The sequence below is a fragment of the Lipotes vexillifer genome, unplaced genomic scaffold (genome assembly GCF_000442215.2).
Source record: "Lipotes vexillifer unplaced genomic scaffold, Lipotes_vexillifer_v1.1 scaffold875, whole genome shotgun sequence".
NCBI lineage: Eukaryota > Metazoa > Chordata > Mammalia > Artiodactyla > Lipotidae > Lipotes > Lipotes vexillifer.
This window is the reverse complement of record NW_006792177.1, coordinates 1,504,071-1,525,447: the sequence shown is the minus strand read 5'-3', so window position 1 is coordinate 1,525,447 and position 21,377 is coordinate 1,504,071. Positions and strand designations below refer to the sequence as shown.

The 21,377-nt window shown below is 44.0% G+C and overlaps 1 protein-coding gene and 1 pseudogene across 2 annotated transcripts; one reads left to right on the top strand and one right to left on the bottom strand.

Moving 5' to 3' along the window:
* The first annotated feature begins 8,103 nt into the window (after positions 1 to 8,103).
* On the top strand, positions 8,104 to 16,627 carry SNRPB (small nuclear ribonucleoprotein polypeptides B and B1). Of its 2 annotated transcripts, none has more exons than XM_007465379.1 (7): positions 8,104 to 8,269; positions 10,522 to 10,673; positions 12,474 to 12,585; positions 13,643 to 13,795; positions 15,040 to 15,178; positions 15,499 to 15,624; positions 16,469 to 16,627. In XM_007465379.1, exons 1-7 carry the CDS (start codon positions 8,267 to 8,269, stop codon positions 16,504 to 16,506), a joined length of 723 nt encoding a protein of 240 aa, XP_007465441.1. In that variant the 5' UTR covers positions 8,104 to 8,266; the 3' UTR covers positions 16,507 to 16,627. The 2 variants fall into 2 exon arrangements, with proteins under 2 accessions (XP_007465441.1, XP_007465442.1); XM_007465380.1 differs by having other exon boundaries at positions 16,325 to 16,620.
* A 1,393-nt stretch (positions 16,628 to 18,020) lies between these two features.
* LOC103071232 (TP53-regulated inhibitor of apoptosis 1 pseudogene) lies at positions 18,021 to 18,227 on the bottom strand (annotated as a pseudogene).
* Positions 18,228 to 21,377: the final 3,150 nt, after the last annotated feature.

The window sequence follows — 21,377 nt, the reverse complement described above, 5'->3', positions numbered from 1 at the left end:
AAGCAGAACAGGGGTGTGTGAGGTGAGCTCTCCCTCGGAAGAAAGGAAGGTACACATCCCCACTCTCTAAGATGTTGGTTTTTGCCCCCAGGGAGGAGGAGCTCAGACTTACAATAAGAGCTTATTTCCAACAGGAGGTCAGTGGCCTCAAACTCAGAGGCCTGCAGTGTCCAGGAAGGTCCTATACTAATGAGGGGGTCAAGCCTCGATTGGGTGGGGGTGCTTTGGGGAACTGGGGAGCTCAAACTCAAGTTGCTTCCTACATCCTTCCTGGCCTCCTCACTTGACCCCACTCCAGAAAGCCTTGAGCTACACCTTGTTTGGGCCTTTTCATTTAATGATCCAAATGTCCTGCCCCTTTTTTTGAGCCATGACCTTGACTTCAGAACCCTCCAGCATTCTTCCCCGTGTTCAGTTTTAGAACTGTCTTTTTCATGTTGAGTTTTGCTTAGTTTTCTGAAAAACATGGCAGTAGATTATGAAAAATGAACATCAGTTTTGATATGGGAACATCTGACCCAGTAACACAATGGTGTGGAAACTCCGTAATCTGACAAAAGAACGTGTAAAAATGCGATGATTTGGCGGCACCTTGTGTGATGAATCCATGTGAGGGCCACCTGTGGGTCACAGAGAGGATCTGGGTTGGGGGGCTTTCAAGATGGCTGGCAATCTGACAGCCCCTGGCTGTGAAATTAGGTACAGTGGGTCAGATTTAAAGTGACCTAATTTATACACACAAGCTCTAATCTGACTTTTAAATATCTGTACATATATGTCTCATATATTCAAAATAAGCATGTATAAATTTTTTATCAATTTTTTTCTAAAAGAAAACAGATAGTAAAGGATTCTTGGCAAAACATGAGATTTTCTCATTGCATAATCTTTCTCCTAATGGAAATACCATGTTATCCTTTATTTCCTCCTAATTATGCATGACATATATAAGGGATAAAAATCCATATTCTTATATAAAGATTATTTTTATCTAGCTCTGTACCCTATTCATTAATTTTAACTTCATTATCATTTTGGAGAATAGCCAAAAACTCAACTGCCATTTAAAAAAATTTTTTTTAAATTATTATATTATTATTATTATTTTTTTTTTTTTTTGCGGTACGTGGTCTCTCCCGTTGTGGAGCATAGGCTCCGGACGCGCAGGCTCAGCGGCCATGGCTCACGGGCCCAGCCGTTCCGCGGCATGTGGGACCTTCCCGGACAGGGGCACGAACCCGTGTCCCCTGCATCGGCAGGCAGACTCTCAACCACTGCGCCACCAGGGAAGCCCTAATTATTATTGTTTTTTAAATAAATTTATTTTATTTATTTATTTTTGGCTGCGTTAGGTCTTTGTTGCGCGGGCTTTCTCTAGTTGTGGCGAGTGGAGGCTACGCTTCGTTGCAGTGCATGGGCTTCTCATTGCAGTGGCTTCTCTTGTGGAGCACGGGTTCTAGGCACGCGGGCTTCAGTAGTTGTGGCTCGCGGGCTCTAGAACGCAGGCTCAGTAGTTGTGGCGTATGGGCTTAGTTGCTCCACAGCATGTGGGATCTTCCCGGACCAGGGCTCGAACCCGTGTCCCCTGCATTGGCAGGCGGATTCTTAACCACTGCGCCACCAGGGAAGCCCCTCAACTGCCCTTCAAAGAGAAGTTTAGGACAGGTTGAAATATGACATTCTAGAATCCTAAAAAAAAATGAAACCAGATTTCTAGAGTTCCAGCCATCAGTGCTCTAAAAAGGATAAAAGCATTCCTTCTCTGTCTGAGTGTTGAGGCAACAGCTGAGGATTGGAAAATCTCACAAAGCCAGATTACACACAGGGACAGGCTTGTCTGCTTCTAATGTAGACCACAGTGTGGGGCCCAGCTTACCTTGCTTACTAGGTTCTAAGGCAGAGCTGGTTTTACAGAATCCTTGCTGCTACTAGTCATCAGTTCCCCTTTTCCCTACTTCCTACTTCTTCTGGGAACTAGAAAGCTATTTTTTTGTCTGGGGGGAGAGAGCTTAATTTTATGAAGTTTAATGCTACTTATCATAGTTTTTGTCTGAGCTGCCTCTCTTTTGTGTATTATAATAACCTTGGGTAAAAGCAGCAGGACCCCGACCTTCCCCTAGGTCTAATAAACACTGCCACTAAAAGAGGCTTCCTTGTCTTTTGATAGAGGGGTTCAACTTGTAAAAATCTTAGAGTAAGTAAATTTTGCAATATCGGAGGTGTGCCTAATAAAATTGTGAAAACATTTGAGATCAGATTTTCTGCTTAATATATTGGTACAGGAATTATTTGGGTGTTGAAGACCTGGTAGAGATGATGTGGGGAATCTGAGAGAAAACTTAAGAGAAAGGTATGATGAATAGCACTGAGACCAGGGTAAATCTGGGAGGTCAGAAGTGTTGCACTTGTCCAGGCAAAATTTACAGGACAACTATGGTGATAGTTTTGTGGACTGAAAGAGAAGATAGGCTTCGTAGGGTTTGTCTTCAAAGCACTTGGTGATCGCCTGGATGTAGAATTTAAAAGCACCCCCGCAAACACAGCTTTCCAACAGTAGAAACATTTGCAAAAGATAAAAAGTGCTCATCACTCCAAGAATCCAAGCAGAAAGCCAACGTCTTATCTATGTGTATCATGAGAGTAGTTCCTTCTTTAGAGGCTCTCATCTTTTCCCTCCGAAGCCTGCATTCTGCTGACCTGTATGGTAGAACATGTTTGGGTGTATGTGGAGTGGGTATCACTTAATCAATATATTGTCTTCGCTCCAAATTCACCTTTTGTTGCCTGATCTGTGAAAATGGATCTGGGCCCTTTGTATATTTTTCCTTTGTCAGCCGGCATGAGGTACATCAGTAGTGGGCTGTTCTGGAGCAACATTGCCGGAGGAAGCGGTCCTCTCTCCTGGTGTAGGTGGCTCTTCCACCAGGCTCGTGGAGAGTACCCTTTTCCCCTGCTTCTCGGCCAGTGCAGTTTTCTCTCATGCTAAATGCCTGCAGGGACACAGCTTTCTCCACCGATTGGCCACTCTGTTTTCTCCAGCTCTCCACCCAGGTGATGGTGGCTCAGGAGACCCAACAGCACAGGCCTGTGCTCCAGCCCAGGTTGCTGCTCCTGTACCCTCTCTTCAGCGCCATGGGGACACACCCTGGGGCCACCTTGGACCTTCATCCTGTGCAGAGGCTCAGAGCCTTCCAAGCCTGATTGTTGCTCCCCAGACCCTCTCCTTAGCTCCACATGCATGTGCACCAGGGCCTCAGCAGCCACCCATAGCTGCCCCAGCCTAAGCTGTGCACCTAAGTGCACTAGGTTTTTGCAGCTTTTCAGCCTCCATTTCTAGCAGCACCTATAGCAGTACCTTGACCTCTTTTGCTCACCCACCCATCAGTCTTGGCTGACTTGTGCCCCAGAGGTTTGTTTGCTGCGGCCCTTCAGACACAGATACTGTATGGTCCAGGCTTTGTGTCAACATCAACACCCTGACTGTCTGTGCATGTTGGGCTCCCTTTGTGTACCTGCCAACCAGCCTTGGCTTGCCTGTGCTGCAGAGGGATATTCTTACTTGCCTGGCGACTGCAGACCAGCTCTGGCCTGTGCAAAGTTCTGGCCCTTCCTGCCAACTTCTCCACCATCCAGTGGACTGAAACCACACCTTCTCTAGCGAGGGCTGAACCCAAACCTTGGGGAGGTAAAACTCCTTTTAGGTTTATCCTTCTTTAGATACTCTCCCTTAGCTGAGGGTTTTCTTTTAATATTTACAGTTACTTTTCTATCATTGCAAAGTAATTCTTCCTGCTAAATTTCCCATTTAAGTTACTGTGTGGTTTCTGTCTCCTCACCGGACCCACGTTGATACAGATGTGAATGTGTACAGTTTTTATATGAGGGCAAAGACGCGAACTTTTGACTGCAGTTATTCAGTGAGCCCAGAGATAAACCAAAGAAATAATGCACGTCAAAATTATTATTAATACTAGCTGGGGCAATGGCCCTGAACCCAGACACAAACTTAATGGTCTAAACCAGGGGATGGCAAAATGCAGCCTGAAGGCCAAATCTGGCCTGCCACCTGTTTTTTTAAGGCCTGCAAGCTAAGAATGCTTCTTACATTTTAAATCATTGGAAAGAATCAAAAGAAGAATAATATTTTGTGACACATATTTGTGTTCATAAATAAAGTTTTATCAGCACAGCCACACATGGTTACATATTGTCTATAGCTGCTTTCATGCTACAATGGTTGGGTTGAGTAATTGCATTAGAGACCATATGGCCCAAAACCCTAAAATACTATCTGACTCCTAACAGAAAATGTTTGCAAATCCCTGATCTAGACTGAAACTTGGGAATACTTTACCAAACAAAGCCCAAATGAATAGCTTGTTTAACCCCCAGCTCTGGAATTCATGGCCCCCTTTTCCTGATCTGTGGAAATTGACAAGCTGATTCTAAAATTAATATGGAATTTTCAAGGGATGCAGAATGCCAAAACAATCTTGAAAAAGAAAAACAAATTAGGAGGTCTCACATTTTCTGATTTCAAAACTTACTACAAAGCAATGGTACTGACATAAGGAAAGACATATAGATCAAAGGAATAGAATTGAGAGATAAGAAATAAAGTCATGTGTCTATGGTCCACTGATTTCCTCAAGGTGCCAAGACCATTCAGTGGGGGAAAGAATAGTCTTTTCAACAAATGGTGCTGGGACAACTGTATATCTTCTTGCCAAAGAATAAAGTTTGACTCTTGCCTTATGTCATGTACAAAAAATAACTGAAAATGTATCAAAGATCTAAATGTAAGAATGAAAACTGTAGAACTATTATAAGAAAACATAGGGTTAAATCTTCATGATCTTGGATTTGGTAAAAGATTGTTAGATATGGCACCAAAAGCCTGAGCAACGAAAGAAAAAAGATAAATTGGACTTCATCAAAATTAAAAACTATTGTGCAGGACACTGTAAAGTGAAAAAACAACTCACAGAATGAGAGCAAATGTTTATAAATCATATATCTGATAAGGGCCTTATATCTAGAATACATAAAGAACTCTCACAACTCAATAATAAAAGACGATGCAAGGATGATACACAGATGGCCAATAAGTACATGAAAAGATGCTGGACATCATTAGTCATCAGGGTAATAATGCAAATCAAAACTTTGAGATAGATACCACTTCACACACACTAGGATAGCTTGAATCTGAAAGTCACATAGTAACAAACATTGGTGAAGACATGGAGAAATCAGAACTCGCATACAGTGCTGGTGGGAATGTAAAATGGTGCAGCCCCTTTGGAAAACAGCCTGGCAGTTCCTCAAATGATTAAAGTTACCATGCGACCCAGCAATATGACCCATATGACCCATTCCTAGGTATACATGCAAGAGAAATGAAAGCATATAATCACATGAAAGCATACATGCATGTTTACAGCAGCAGCATTCATAATAGCCAAAGGTGGAAACAACCCAAATGTCTGTCAGCTGATGAATGGATAAACAAAAGTGGTCTATCCATACAATGGAATATTATTCAGCAATAAAAAGAAGTGAAGTACTGATACATGCCACAGCGTGGATGACCCTTGAGAACATTATGGTAAGTGAAAGAAGGCAGTTACGAAAGATCACATATTACATGATTCCCTTTATATGAAATGTTTGGAATGTCCTTCACTTGACTGAGGTCTCTGCTCACATGCCAATCCTCAGAGAGGCTTTCTCTGACCATCTAGCCAAACTTGCAACCTATCACTCCTCAGTTCCCCTACCCTACTTTATTTATTTTTTCATGTCACTCTAATGTTACCTTGTATACTTATTTGTTTGGTTTATTGTCTGCCTTTCTTACTAGAACATAAATTCCTTCAGGGAAGGGACTTTGTATCCCAGTAACAGTGCATAGCCTTAGTAGGTGCTAAATAAGTAATTTTTAAGTGTGTGCATAAGTGATAATGTTAGGAGGCAGGGTAACTTTGGAGCCACTGAGGAGACAAATGGCACCATATTCCTATTCTGACTGTCGACTCTGCCACCTTGGACAAGATAATTCATCTCTTTGATCCTCCATCTCTTCATCTGCGGGTTGACAGAAACAGGGTGACAGAATGTGCATTTTAGGTCTGGTGTGAGGATTAAAAAGCCCTGAGATGGAAGATATCCTTGCTGGGTTTGAGGAACAGGAAGGAGACTAGTGTGGCTGGAAGATGATGAATGAGGGGAATGTTGAGGGAGATGAGGTTAGATGCAGAGAGAGAGATTCAGGGCTGGATTTTATTCCAGCGTGTGCTGGGAAGTTATTGGGAGGTGGAGAGCAGGGTGATGACATCATCTGATATAATCTCAGTACATTATAGAAGGATCCCTCTGGCTGCTGTGAGAGCAAGAGAGGAAGCAAAGAGACCAGTTACGGCCTTGTTCAGTGACCCAAGACAGAGATGATGGTGCCTAGGACTAGCATAGTACAAGTGGAGCAGGTGACTACAATCTGATTCAAGACATTTTGAATCAAGGATGAGGAATTCCTCAAAGAGAGGAGTCAAGGATGCTGCCAAGTTTTGTTTTTTTTTTAAATTAATTAATTTTGGGGCTGCCCTGGATTTTCGTTGCTGCGTGTGGGCTTTCTCTAGTTGCAGTGAGCAGGGGCTACCCTTTTGTTGCAGTGCGCAGGCTTCTCACTGCGGTGGCTTCTCGTTGCGGAGCACGGGCTCTAGGCATGTGGGCTTCAGTAGTTGTGGCACATGGGCTCGGTAGTTGTGGCTCCCGGGCTCTAGAGCACAGGCTCAGTAGTGTGGCTCCCGGGCTCTAGAGCGCAGACTCAGTAGTTGTGGCGCACGGGCTTCGTTGCTCCGTGGCATGTGGGATCTTCCCGGATCAGGGCTCAAACCCATGTCCCCTGCATTGGCAGGCGGATTCTTAACCACTGTGCCACCAGGGAAGCCCTGTTGTTTTGTTTTTTAAACCAAGAAACTTCTGAGATGGGGAACACTGGTAAGAAGTGGTTTTAGGAAGAAGAGTGAATAGAAGCAAGAATTCAGTTTTCAACATATTAAATTTAGTATACCTATTAGACATCCATGTCTATGGATACTAAAGGCCAAGAGTTAAATGAAGAGCCCAGGGTTAGAGGAATAAAAATTTTTTTTTTGTTTTTTTTTGCGGTACGCGGGCCTCTCACTGTTGTGGCCTCTCCCGTTGCGGAGCACAGGCTCCGGACACGCAGGCCCCGCCGCCCCGCCGCCCCGCCGCCCCACGCAGGCCCCGCCGCCCCACGCAGGCCCCGCCGCCCCACGCAGGCCCCGCCGCCCCGCGGTATTTGGGATCTTCCCAGACCGGGGCACGAACCTGTGTCTCCTGCATTGGCAGGCAGACTCTCAACCACTGCACCACCAGGGAAGCCCTAGAGGAATAAATTTGAAAAACCCGATCATATAGGTAGCATTCAGAAGTTAATGGGACTGGATGGGATTGATAAATTCATTCATCAGATATTTATTAAGCCCTTGTTTTGTGTTAAGCAGTGTTCTTCTAGGCACTACAGCAATGAACAATGCACAAAGAAAAATCTATACCCTTCGAACTTACATTCTAATGGGGAGGGATAATAAAATAACACATATGGTATGTTAGCAATCAATGTTAAGGAGAAAAATAAAACAGGGATGGGTGCGAAGATTGCAGTTTTAAACAGGACGACAAGGAAAGTCCTTAGTGGGAAAATATTATCTGAGCTGAAGTCGTGAAGGTGAGGGCGTGAGCCGTGCACATACCTGGACAACTAGCATTCCAGGCAGAGGCAACAGCAAATGCAAAGGAGCTGAAGCAGGTCGACTAAGTTCACGGAAAAGCAGGGACACTGGCTGTAGAGGACAGAGCTGTAGAGTGGTGGGAGATGAGGACCGAGAGTTAATGGGCTGGGGCGCGGGGGGTTGGGTGGTGAGGGTGAAGAGGAGCAGCTCTAGTACCGACGGAAACTAGGAAGGTGTCCAACAGAGAAGATCCTAAGCCTCTGCGATTCAGTTTGACGCTAGCACCGCCCCCAGCCCCGCCGAAGCCCCGCCCCGTTCTAAGCTCACGGCTCAGCACCTCGGCCGGAACTCAAGGGACTGGCTCCGGGACCGGAAGCAGCCTTCTACCTTACCCCGTTTTGCCCGCGGTCGCGTTTCCGGTAGCGGCGGCGGGAAGCGAGCTAGTGGCGGGCTTCTAGGCCTCTGCGGAGGCGAATCCGGCGGGAATCGGAGCCATCAGAACCGCCACCATGGTGAGGAGGCACAGGCTGGCGGCGCGGGAGCTCCCGATTCTGTTGTGGAGTGGGGAGCGCGACTAACCGGGAAGGAGGCTGTGGGTTGGCCGCTCCGGGCGGTGAAGGCTCCGGGCGGTGAAGGCCCCGGCCGCCGCGGCCCCTCAGTCGGGACAGGGAAGACCCGGACTTTGGTCGCTCGGCGGGGTGGGGGAGGGGAAGGCTGGAAATGAGGGTCCGAGGCCAGGGTCGCTCGGTGCAGGAGAGGTTAGAACTGCGTTGCGGTCCTCCACGCCGCTGTGACCACAGTGCTTGGGATCCCGTAGGCGCTGAGTAAACTTTGCAGCATGAGTGTGTGTGTCTGGGGTGTCGGAGCAGGTACTAGCGCCGCAGGGGTACTGGGGAAGACCCGGTGACAGACTCAGACTTGTGAAGGTGGGTGAGGGTCCGAGAAGGAGTTGCGGAAAGAGGTGGAAGGGCTTGTGTCCGAAACTAGAGTCTTGGTTCTAGTAGATGGGGAGGAGTGAACGGAGGATGAACGAGTGGAGGAAAAGTTCAACTCGTTTGTTCAGCGTATATGTATGTTTGAGTATGTCTGACTTTTCAGGCCCTGGGGCTGCACAATGAAATGTTTACTTCACCGAGTTCACTCTCTGTTTGGGGACACGGATAGTATAATTCGGAATGGTAATTCAGCATTAAGTAAAAGTAACGGCGGGGGGCGGGGTAAGAAGGCTTTCTGGAGCAGAGTCCTGAAAGATTGTCAGGCGTTTTCCCAGCGAAAATGGGAGGGAATAGTATAGATCCGGAGGATTGCCAGAACAAAGCATGAAGGGTAGCACCACTGAAAGTTCCTGGAGGGGAAAAGGAAGAATGAGGTGGGAGGAATTGGCAGGAGTCTGGTTATTAATGGCTTTACACGCTACTTAATTTTTTTGGTGATGAGGGATGCCACTGAAGGATTTTAACCAGCAAAATGACATGAACTTAGTTGTGTTTAGAAAGATAACTGTTCGGTATCTGTTATATATTGCGTGAATTGGAAGCAGGGAAACCTAGTAGGGTATTGTTTGGAGAATTGGTTAGAAGAGTAGGCACTGGATTCAGGCTGACTAACTTCCAACACAGCTTAACCTCTTACAGCCTCAGTGGCCTCATCTGTAAAATCTGATGTTAAAGATTGGGAGAATAGTGTTTATGGCAGTGCCTGCCAGTGAGCACCCAGTAAGAATTAGCTGTACAAGACAGATGGGCCAATAAATGTTACCATAAAGGTTCAGACCATGTGGTTAGAAGCTGTGATTACAATTGGGTTAAAATGGTCATCTGAAAGAGACTGAACCGCATCACTTGGGTCTCCAGGGTGGCAGGAGTCGAGATTCCAATCCATGCATTTGTAGGTTCAGAGCACCTGTGCTCATCCAAGCTCACAGAGATCAATAGTAAGCACAGTGCCTGGTACTTAGAAGGCCCTTGCATGAGTTAGGATTGGCCTATACCAGTCAGACTGATAGGAGGCTGATGTAACAAAGCAAATGCCAGGTCATTTATTTCTAGAGAGAAGTGTAACTGCCAAGGGCACTTAACATTCTCATTGTGAGGTCTATATAGTCTCTCTATTTTACCAAAACTACATTGGAAGCAAGGCTATAAAGCAGAATAGGTTGTTGGGTTAATTAAGGAGTATATCAGGTTATATATTCTCATTATGTGTTCAAACTCATTAGCACTCTGAGCTCCAGAAAGTTTTTCTTTCCTAAAGGTAGTCTTGGAGACACACTAACAAATTATTGATTTGGGGGATTCCATTCTCGCTTCCAAGCTGATCAGCTCCTTTCTGATAACAAGCTCTTCATTGATTGGGTTCTTATTGCCAGTCCCATTCCAGCTCTTTTACCCAGTCTTTTTAATGAGATGTTGGTGTTCGACAGCACCTATAATCTACACAATGGCAGATGGCTAATCTCTGATATACTTGGGTTTCATTAGTTTGGAGCCACCTTACCCTCTCACCCCTGAAACATACACAGCATAGACAAAGGCAATTGTAATACGAGAAAGATGATTTTAAGGGAAGGAAGAATAACAGGTCAGGGTTGAAAACAGGGTGATGCGAGAGAATTCCCAGGAAAGGTCTGTGGCTGGAAGACAGAGCTGAGACTACTGAGAAAGACAGACATGGAAAAGAAGGCTGCAGCAGAAGTTTTAAGGAAGGACCAGGCTATGTGGGTCTAAAAGAGCTGAGTCCCATTCTTGCTGATTTCTCCTTGCAGACCGTGGGCAAGAGCAGCAAGATGCTGCAGCACATCGACTACAGGATGAGGTGCATCCTGCAAGATGGCCGTATCTTCATTGGCACCTTTAAAGCTTTTGACAAGCATATGAATTTGATCCTCTGTGACTGTGATGAGTTCAGGAAGATCAAGTGAGGAGTGGGCTGTGGGGGGAGGGATTGGGTGGATGGGGAGTGGTTTGGGTGGGTGGGCCAAGTGACAGGCGGTGATGTAGCTAGCTAGTTCCTCTTGGTTTACTTTCCTGTTTTACAGGGCAGATTAAAATGGGGATGTTGGACACTAAGACATCTCTTTCCTTAGTCTTGCTTTCTACTTCTAGCAGAGTACAAATTGTAAGGAGGGCTGCTAGGCTTTTTGTTTCTCTGACTTTGCGTGCCCCTGAGTACTGGGGTAAAGGGCTCTCATGTTCTCCCCACAGGTGTGTAAGGGGGGAGAGCTTGATTTTCTGGCCTCATTGCCTATTTGTAAAGCTGTAGCCTAAAGGGCTCTCCCAGTGCAGCCTGGTCTGAAACTGCTTTAAGAAGCCTCTGACCCTCTTCAGGGTAAGTGCTCAGCTCCCCTTGTGGGTTTGGGGCCAGTGATTTTTTGTTGGCATTTATAGAAACAATTGGAGAATACAATTCCATAAGTTATTAGGTAATTCCCTTGTCTTAGGACTCACAGATCTTAAGCTTCTAGGCTATTAAAAGATGTGGTCTTGCATTTCATCCTATTTTACATTCAAGGCATCTTGAGGCCCAGAGAAGTTACATGACTTCCATGATCATCCAGCTCTCTTTTGCCACGTGCAGCGTCCATAGTATGTTGCCAGTGGCTGTGAATTACCTTTGATTCTCTTTGGGACAGTTGTTTTCTTTGTGGCATGAGGTCAAGAAATACAGCACAGAAAATGTGGTAGAGATGGCTGAGTGCCAGGTACACATTAGACAGTGACCAACAGATCAGTGTAGAACTATTCCAAATTGTTCTCTTCTGTATTTTTAAATGAAACTAACTTTATTCTGATAATAAAAAAGTGCCTATTAGAAAATATTTATTAAAAGTACATAAAAGTATGTGAGAAAAAACTTAAAATACCCAGAAAGGGTTTTTTTTTTTTAAATTGTGAAAGGGCAATACATGCTTTTATTAAATAAGAAAATATAGGTAAGTCAAAAAAAGGAAAAAATGGCATCCACAGAAAACTATTGTTAATATAATATAAAATATCACTAAAATGAAACCTGTAAGTTATTTTAAAAAATTAGGGTATTTTGTGTTTACTTTTAGGATATTGGCTGTGGCTTTCCTTTCCTTTCCCCGTCTTGTTACGGTTATTTTTCCTGGTTTACATTCACTTATATTTTGTTCATACTTCTCTGGTTGTTGCTATTTGGAGATTTCTGTTTTTTGTTCTTTGAGGACAGAGGTATAATTTCTATGTAGTTAACTCTTAACCTTTTCCTTTATAACTTCTATTTCTAATGTGAGGTGAGGGGTGGAGTTACAGGCCTGTGGGGTTGAATTGGCACTAGAAGGTTACTGCATGTAAGTGGAATGAGTGGGATTCAGTTGACTGAGGAATTGTTTTGGCTGCCTCCTGGCACTGGTGAGGCCTTAAGCTAGAGGGAGGAAAAGGGTAATAGCAAAGAAGAGATGATTGAGGAAAGGCTTTCACAGTGGCTACATGAGTGAACCAGGGCTGGGCTTTCTTGACTCTTACCCTGTCCCTTGGTCTATGCATCCTATTGGCACGGGAGACAACCACCTAAGGGGTACAAGTTCAGCCTGTGAAGACTGTCCAGAGGAGCTGTCTTAGGGAAAGTTCATGTACCATTTGTCAGTAGATATAGTGTAAAACAAATCTTGGAGGGTCCTTAGGTAGGTGAACTTGAACTTTACCCTTTTTCTAATGCTTGCTTTTTTGTTCCTTCTCCTAAACCTGTCTTTAGACCAAAGAACTCAAAACAAGCGGAGAGAGAAGAGAAGCGAGTCCTTGGTCTGGTGCTACTTCGAGGGGAGAACCTGGTCTCAATGACAGTAGAGGGACCACCTCCCAAAGATGTAAGTCAGCAGAGAGCCAGTGCAAGGCCAGGAACCTTGTGCAAGGGAGGCCCCACCTGAGCCAGGCTCTGTGTGGGGTTCTCTCTTTCATTGCAGTACTCACAGGCATCCTCTGGTTTCTGTCCCCCATTTACAGATAATAAACCAGAATCTTAAAGAGGTTACCTTGCAAGTAAGAAGTAGGGAACTAGAATTTGAGGGTTTCTAACTTGAAAGCCCTCCCTTCTTCTTTAGTTGATGGACATAGTGAGTCAACAGAAGAGGCATCTAAGGCCATCCGGGTCAATTCTTAATGTGATGACAGTTTAGTGACCATAAAAAGTCATAACTCCAAACAGTAGAATACATATGTATTTTTTATACAGTTATAGAATAACAGTTAATGTTTATTAAGCATCTGCTATGTGCCAAGCTCTGTGGTACCTTCAGTATTTGATTTAATCCTATAAGTCTTTTGAGATAAATTATTCCCACTTTATAGATAATACAGACTGAGGTTTAGTAACTTGCACAAGGTGTCACAACTAGAAAGTGGTGATACTGGCATTTGATTCCAGGCAATCTTGGTTCATTAACATCAGCCTACCTTTAGAAATAGAAGAGGCTTTAGAGAATCTAACCAAATTTTTTTTCCCTTTTTCATTTTAATATATTGTTTGTTAAAGGAATAATCCTCTTACCTTGTTTTAATTTTTGTCCACATGTATTTTTTTTTTTTTACTTAACATGTAATAGGTATGTAATATATCATCCTGCTTTTTCGCTTAACATTGTAAACATTTTTCCAGTTGCTGTACACTTTTAAAAAGTCATGGGCTTCCCTGGTGGCGCAGTGGTTGAGAGTCCGCCTGCTGATGCAGGGGACATGGGTTCGTGCCCCAGTCCAGGAAGATCCCACATGCCGTGGAGCGGCTGGGCTCGTGAGCCATGGCCGCTGGGCCTGCGCGTCCAGACCTCTGCAATGGGAGGGGCCGCAACAATGAGAGGCCTGCATACTGAAAAAAAAAAGAAAAATCTCCAGGCCACAAGCATTTTAACATGTATCTTTATTTTTCAGACTGGCATTGCACGAGTGCCACTTGCTGGAGCTGCTGGGGGCCCAGGGATTGGCAGAGCTGCTGGCAGAGGAATCCCAGCTGGTGTTCCCATGCCCCAGGCCCCTGCAGGACTTGCTGGGCCGGTCCGTGGGGTTGGTGGGCCATCGCAACAGGTGAGGAGTTGGGGAAGGGGTACCAACGTCTGGTGGTTAAAATAATAGGATAGAGTGAGGGTCCACAGTTTGGGAAGAGTCCAGAATGATCAATCAACTTATGATTGTCAGGCTATCAGTATTTCACTGTGCTTCACATATGGTCCCAGAGTCAAGCAAAAAGGAAAATTTGCTATTATAAATAATGTTGATGCTATTAAAGTAAAGATGCAGGGGATTTCCCTGGTGGTCCAATGGTTAGGACTCTGCGCTTCCACTGCAAGGGGGCATGGGTTCAATCCCAGGTCGTGGAACTAAGATCCCACATGCCGCAAGGTGTGGCCAAAAAATGGGAAAAAAATGTAGAGATGTATAAAAAGTATTTTGGCCAACTGAATTGGAACAAAGTGTTTCCATGACAGCATTTGAATTCTTGACCCTTGAATGATGCAGGGGTTAGGAATGCCAACTGTTTAGTTGAAAATCTGCATATAACTTTACAGTTGGCGCTTTGTATCCAAGGATTCGACCAAGATTGTGTGTAGTACTGTAGTATGTATTGAGAAAAATCTGCGTATAAGTAGACCCTGGCAGCTTAAATCCATGTTCAAGGTCAGCTGTACTACAGCTCTTGCAACCTATTACCAGTCTTATTTGAAAATGCTAGTGCCTTATCTAATTTGGATTGGGCATACTTAACTTAGGCCTAGAAAATGGGAATTGAGCATTCAAACTTGATCTTCTCTGACAGATAGTTTTATTTTTTATTTACTTATATATTTATTATTATTTTTTAAAATTTACTTATTTATTTTTGGCTGCGTTGGGTCTTCATTGCTGCGCGTGGGCTTTCTCTAGTTGCGGCGAGCGGGAACTACTCTTTGTTGTGGTGTGCGGGCTTCTCACTGCGGTGGCTTCTCTTGTTGCGGAGCATGGGCTCTAGGTGCACGGGCTTCAGTAGTTGTGGTGCGTGGGCTCTAGAGTGCAGGCTCAGTAGCTGTGCATGGGCTTAGTTGCTCCATGGCATGTGTGGGATCTCCCCAGACCAGGGATCAAACCCATGTCCCCTGCATTGGCAGGTGGATTCTTAACCACTGCACCACCAGGGAAGTCCCTGGCAGATAGTTTTAAATAGGAAGTCTGATGCCACGAGTTGTAGCTTAGGGGATTTGGCATCTGCTGTTTCTTTACCAAGTTGGGAAGGAGAGTGGGACACCGCATTGCACTGTACTGTTCTGCCTAACTTCTTTCCTGTGTCCTCTTAGGTGATGACCCCACAAGGAAGAGGCACTGTTGCAGCAGCTGCAGCTGCTGCCACAGCCAGTATTGCAGGGGCCCCAACCCAGTACCCACCCGGCCGTGCGGGTCCTCCCCCACCTATGGGCCGAGGGGCACCGCCTCCAGGTGAGAAGCCCATGAGGAGAACCTTGCTAATTGATGGAAGATGCCTTAGCTGGATTTATGATGAGACATAACCTTGACAGAAACTGCTGATGAGTTTGTGTAATTAAGCAGGATTACTCTGAGATCCAGCTTGGTTGACTGACTGTGGAACTGTCTGGGCAAGAGCCTCACTTCTTTGGCTCAAGTCCTGGTTTGCTAGGAGGGGCTGGGAGGGTGGAATGGTCCTTCCGCCTCAAAACTTGGTGGACAGTTTTGTATGTTTCCTGCTACCTTTTTAAGACAGACGCTTGAGCTATATTCTTGGGGCTTTTTTCTTGCAGGCATGATGGGCCCACCTCCTGGTATGAGGCCTCCCATGGGTCCCCCAATGGGGATTCCCCCTGGACGAGGCACTCCAATGGGCATGCCCCCACCAGGCATGCGGCCCCCTCCCCCAGGGATGCGTGGTAAGTGCCTTCAGCAGTGGCGTTGACTTCCTTCTCTAGAGCCATGTTGGGATGGGCAATGGAGGGAAGATTGGATTTTGACCATACCTTTGGGCTTTTAGGCCTTAAGCCTCGGGCAGTGAACTCTTAGAGGACAGTTTTGTCCAGAAAGGAAAGAGGGAACAAGCATTTCTTAAATTGACCTTACCTCCCTCTTAGAACAGTGAGAGCAGCCCTGTACACAGGGCTCAGTGTCCAGGGCAGTATTCTCAGGTCACTGTGAAATAATGCATTCTGTTGCATGACAGGGCATGACAGGTCTTATGCCCTTTGGTTTGGGAGTGTCCAGTAATTAAGGAGGGGCTCTGTGCTTTGCTACACTATTATGTATATCTGTTTAATTCCAGTTTGAGAAATGCTGAAGTAGATCAGCTCTCTCATTTTATAGATGAGGAAACAGGCCCAGAGAGCTCAGTGTCCAGACCAGTGTTTTTTCTACCGAGCCATAGTGGCCTCTAAGTTAACCCACGGCCAAACCTGCTGACCACTGTGTCTCTAATTCGGGTTTTCCATTTATGAGCTTTATAAGCATAGGAGCCCAGTTAGCCCCTGAGAAGTACCCCTCTGATCATTTGATAACTGCAGGGTGTGGGAGGCTGGGGTAGGGTGGGGATTCAAGTTGCAGATCAGGCACTGACTAAACTTCTTACTCTTACTTCAGGCCTTCTTTGACCTTGGCCACAGAGTTATGGAAGTAGCTCCACAGAGGCGTGGGCCCGATTCCCCAGGGCCACGTTACCACACCTGTTTGTTTGTTAAGCTGTTGTTCGCGGAGTCTCACCGGATTGTCTGGTTTCCCTTACAGGGCCCCCTCCCCCGGGAATGCGCCCACCAAGGCCCTAGACTCATCTTGGCCCTCCTCAGCTCCCTGCCTGTTTCCCGTAAGGCTGTACATAGTCCTTTTACTTCCTTGTGGCCTGTGACACTAGTTTATAATAAACTCTTAAGAGAATATTATAAATGCACCTGGTATGTTTCTTTATTTTCAGAAAAACCTTTGATATGCTGGGTGCTTAATACGAGTCAAGAAGTGTTGCCTTGAAAAAATTTAGCCCTAATTGTAGCTGCTTCTCTTGTAAAATACTATATTCATGTACAGAGATGCACAGCCTCATCCAAGAGAATTACAGAATTGAACTACAAGAAGACATTTCACTTGTCAAACTGGCAAAGATCATTTTGTTGATATAAACATACGTACCCTATTGTGATTGGTATGTCCTCTTTGGAAGGCACTAATCTAGATAACTTCTTGAGCAGTACTTTATTTTTTAGAAACTAAATGTTACAGTTTATTCCATCTTCATGATTAAAGGCATTACAGGGCAGGGTGGGTAAGCAAGGCAGATAAAGCAAACCCCCCCAACATTTAACCAGATGCCTCATTTTGGTGTTTTTATCATATACAGGTTGACTTAATTCATTGACTTAAGTTGAAAGGTGGCAACAACAAATCTTTGCCATTTAGGATCTTCCTCCTTAGCTATTATAAGGATCTTAATTCCTGAACTACACCATGAGCTCTGAAATGGTGTTCCCCACACTATTCTTGAAGTTTTCACATCTTAATATAAGATCTGACACCTCTTGTTAAGGTAGGGAACTGTTAAAAGCTGTCTTTCTCTTGGCTCACCCAGTCCATCAGCAATCTTAACAATTAAGTTACTATTTAAAAATAAAACTGTGCTCCCAAGCATTGATTTTCTAGAGCATTAGCTCCCTGAGAGAAAAGAGAGATCCTAACCACTTGCTTCCATGAACAGTAACCCCAGTACTGTGTACGGAATGTCCTTCAAGCATAGCCCAAGAGGTTAGGCAACCTTGGTCATCCTGGCGAGCTTATCAGCATTTACATACAAGATATATTTAAAACTGATCCCAGGGCTTCCCTGGTGGCACAGTGGTTGAGAGCCCACCTGCCGATGCAGGGGACACGGGTTCGTGCCCCGGTCCGGGAAGATCCCACATGCTGTGGAGCGGCTGGGCCCGTGAGCCATGGCCGCTGAGCCTGCGCATCTGGAGCCTGTGCTCCGCAACGGGAGAGGCCACAACAGTGAGAGGCCCGCGTACAGCAAAACAAACAAACAAACAACAACAAAAAACTGATCCCAGACCAAATATTGCAACCATAATCCCAAATGATCCCATTATTTAGTGCGTTGAGATGCCAAAGCCAGAAATCTCAAAGAGTGATGGTTCATCATTTTCTACAAGTGAGAGGAAAATACCAAGGAGGAAAGGAAACAACTCCTTCCTAAATTTATCAAATCCATGCCATCTTCACAGCTTTAATTGACACGATCCAGAGTCCTCAATTTCCTGATATGAGGAGTCCATTTTCAAGGTGACTGTCAAGGTCAAGAACTTTCAGTCTTTTCTTTGCCATGCCCATGAACCTCCAGTCCTTCAGTAGGAATCTCCTTTATTGCTTTCTGAACTCACTGCTGAGTGCTTGAAGAGGTCGGTGCATGGGTCCCCATTGAGGAACTTCTTGGCAAACCAGCAATTGAAGCACTGTCACACTTGTGCTTCGTGTCAGTGCAAGCCTCCCTTACGCTGTTCATGGTGTCAGCATCCACAGCAGTTGAGCAGTACTTTATCATATTTTTCTACAACAAAGTATTAAGGAAATACTAAAAATGGAAATTAATCCTTTTGGAAGAGGAACAGTTTTGGTATAACTTTCTCCTGGGGTCATATGCACATGTGTAGTCTAATCCAATTTTTGAGTTGTGGGGTATCCATGACTTCTTTCACCCAGAGTCTGTCTTTAGTTGATAGGTCACTAAACAGTGCTCTAGTAGTACATATGGCTTAAAGGATACAGAAATAAAGTGGATACTTTAAAAATTACTGCCTTGCAGGGGGACCATTCTAAATGCAAAGGAGACCTTAATGAAAAAGAAGAGACTAGTGTTGTAGTATGGAGGTGTATCTCCAGGGATATTAAGGTGGTTCACCATAAAAATCAAATATGCCAAGCTAATGTGACAAGAAGAAAGCCATATAATCATCTCAGTAGATGCAGAAGACATTTGTTAAAATTCTAATACTCATTAGGAATAGAAGGGAAAAAAACAGCAAGCATAATAGTGAAAGGCTGAAAACTACCTTTAAGATTAGGAATAAGACAAGGGTGTTCACTTTCACCACTGGTATTCAAAATTATACTGGAAGGTCTAGCAGAGCAATTAAGGAAGAAAAAAGCCAAATTGGGAAGGAAGAAGTAAAACTTCACAGATAAAATCCTATATATAGAAAATCCCAAAGAATCCATAAGAAAGCTCCTAGAGCTGATAAGTAAATTCAGCAAAATTGCAGGGTATGAGATTGCACACAAATCAACTGTATTTCTATACACCAGCAACAATCTGGAAAAAAAATTTTAATTCCATTTACAACAGCAGCCAAAAGAATAAAATACTTGGGAATCAATTTAAACAAGAAGGTGAAAGATTTGTACACTGAAAGTTACAGGGACTTCCCTGGTGGTACAGTGGTTAAGAGTCTGCCTGCCAGTGCAGGGGACATGGGTTTGAGCCCTGGTCTGGGAAGATCCCACATGCCGCGGGGCAACTAAGCCTGTGCGCCACAACTACTGAGCCTGTGCTCTAGAGCCCACAAGCCACAACTACTGAAGCCTGTGCTCCGTGACAAGAGAAGCCACCTCAGTGAGAAGTCTGTGCACCGCAATGAAGAGTAGCCCCTGCTCACTGCAACTAGAGAAGGCCCATGCGCAGCAACAAAGACCCAACACAGCCAAAAATAGATAATAAAATAAATTTATGAAAAAAATAAAATTACAAGCATCCTGAAAGAAAACCTAAATAAATGGGAAAACATACCATGTTCATAGATTGGAAGACAATTTTGTTAAAATGGCAGTATTTCCCAAAGTGCTCTATAGATTAAATGCAATCCCTATCAAAATTCCAATGGCTTTTTTTTTTTTTGGCAGAAGTGGAGAAGCTCATCCTCAAATTCTTTGAAGGTTCAAGTGGTCCTGAATAGCAAGAACAATCTTGATGTCTCACACTTCCTGATTTCAAAACTTAGTACAAAGCTTGAGTAATCAAAACTGATATGGCCTAAGGATAGACATAGACCAATGGAATGGAATTGGGAGTCCAGAAATAAGCCCTTGTATATGTGGCCACAAAAGTGCCATGACCTCTCACTGGGAAAAGGATAGTCTGTTCCACAAGTGGTGCTAAGACAACTGGAAAACCACATACAAAAGAATGAAGTTGGACACCCAGCTCACTTCTTATATCACTCATTAACTCAAAATGGATCAACAATCTATAAGAACTAAAACTATAAATTACCAGAAGAAAAGAAGTAAGTCTTGATGGGCTTGGGTTTGGTGATAGGTTCTTAGATTTGACACCAAAAGCACAAGAAACCAAAAAAATGGACTTCATCAAAATTAGAAATTGCATCAAAGGACATTATCAAGAGTGTGAAAGGGTAACTTACAGAATGGGAGAAAATATTTACAAATCATATATCTGATTTGGGTTTAATATTCAGACTATATAAAGAACTTTTACAACTCAGCAATAGAAAGGTAAACAGCCCAGTTAAAAAGTCAGCAAAGCAATTGAATACACAGGTCTTCAAAGAAGATATGGATGACACATGAAAAACTGTTCAACATCATTGGTCATTAAATTCAAATCAAACCCACAATGAGATACCACTTCAACCCACTAGGATGGTTTAATGGGGAAAAAAGTTGGCAAGGATGCACAGGAATTGTGCATTGCTGGTGAGAATGTAAAATGTTGCAGCCACTGTGTAAAATGGTTTGGCAGTTCCTCAGAAAGATAAACAGAATTACCATATGAACCAACAATCCTACTCCTAAGTATATATCCAAGAGAAATGAAAATATTTGTCTACACAGAAACTTGTACACAAATGTTTATAACAGTGTTCATAACAAGCAAAAGGTGGAAACAACCAAACTGTCCATCAGTGCATGAATGGATAGATAAATTGTGGCCTATAAATTCAATGGAATATTATTCAGCCATAAAAGGAATGAAGTATTGATACCAGCTACTACTTGGATGAACTTTGAAAATATTCTGCTAAGTAAAAGAAACCAGACACAAAAGGGCACATATGACTGCTTTTTGGGTTTTTTTTAAATTGTAGTTGATATACAATATATAAGTTACAGGTGTACAATATAGTGATTCACAGTTTTTAAAGGTTATACTGCATTTATAGTTATTTTTAAAAAATAGCTCTTTGTTAGAGTATAATTGCTTCATAATACTGTATTAGTTTCTGTTGTACAACAAAGTGAGTCAGTCATATGCATACATATATCCCCATATCCTCTCCCTCTTGAGCCTCCCTCCCACCCTCCCTATCCAATGTCTCTAGGTTGTCGCAAAGCACTGAGCTGATCTCCCTGTGCTATGCTGCTGCTTCCCACTAGTTAACTATTTTACATTCGGTAGTGTATATATGTTGATGCTACTCTCACTTCGCCACAGCTTCTCCCTCCCCTGCTGTGTCCTCAAGTCCATTCTCCATGTCTACGTCTTTATTCCTGCCCTGCTGTTAGGTTCATCAGTACCTTTTTTTTTTAGATTCCATATATATGTGTTAGCATACAGTATTTGTTTTTCTCTTTCTGACTTACTTCACTCTGTATGACAGACTCTAGGTCCATCCACCTCCCTACAAATAACTCAATT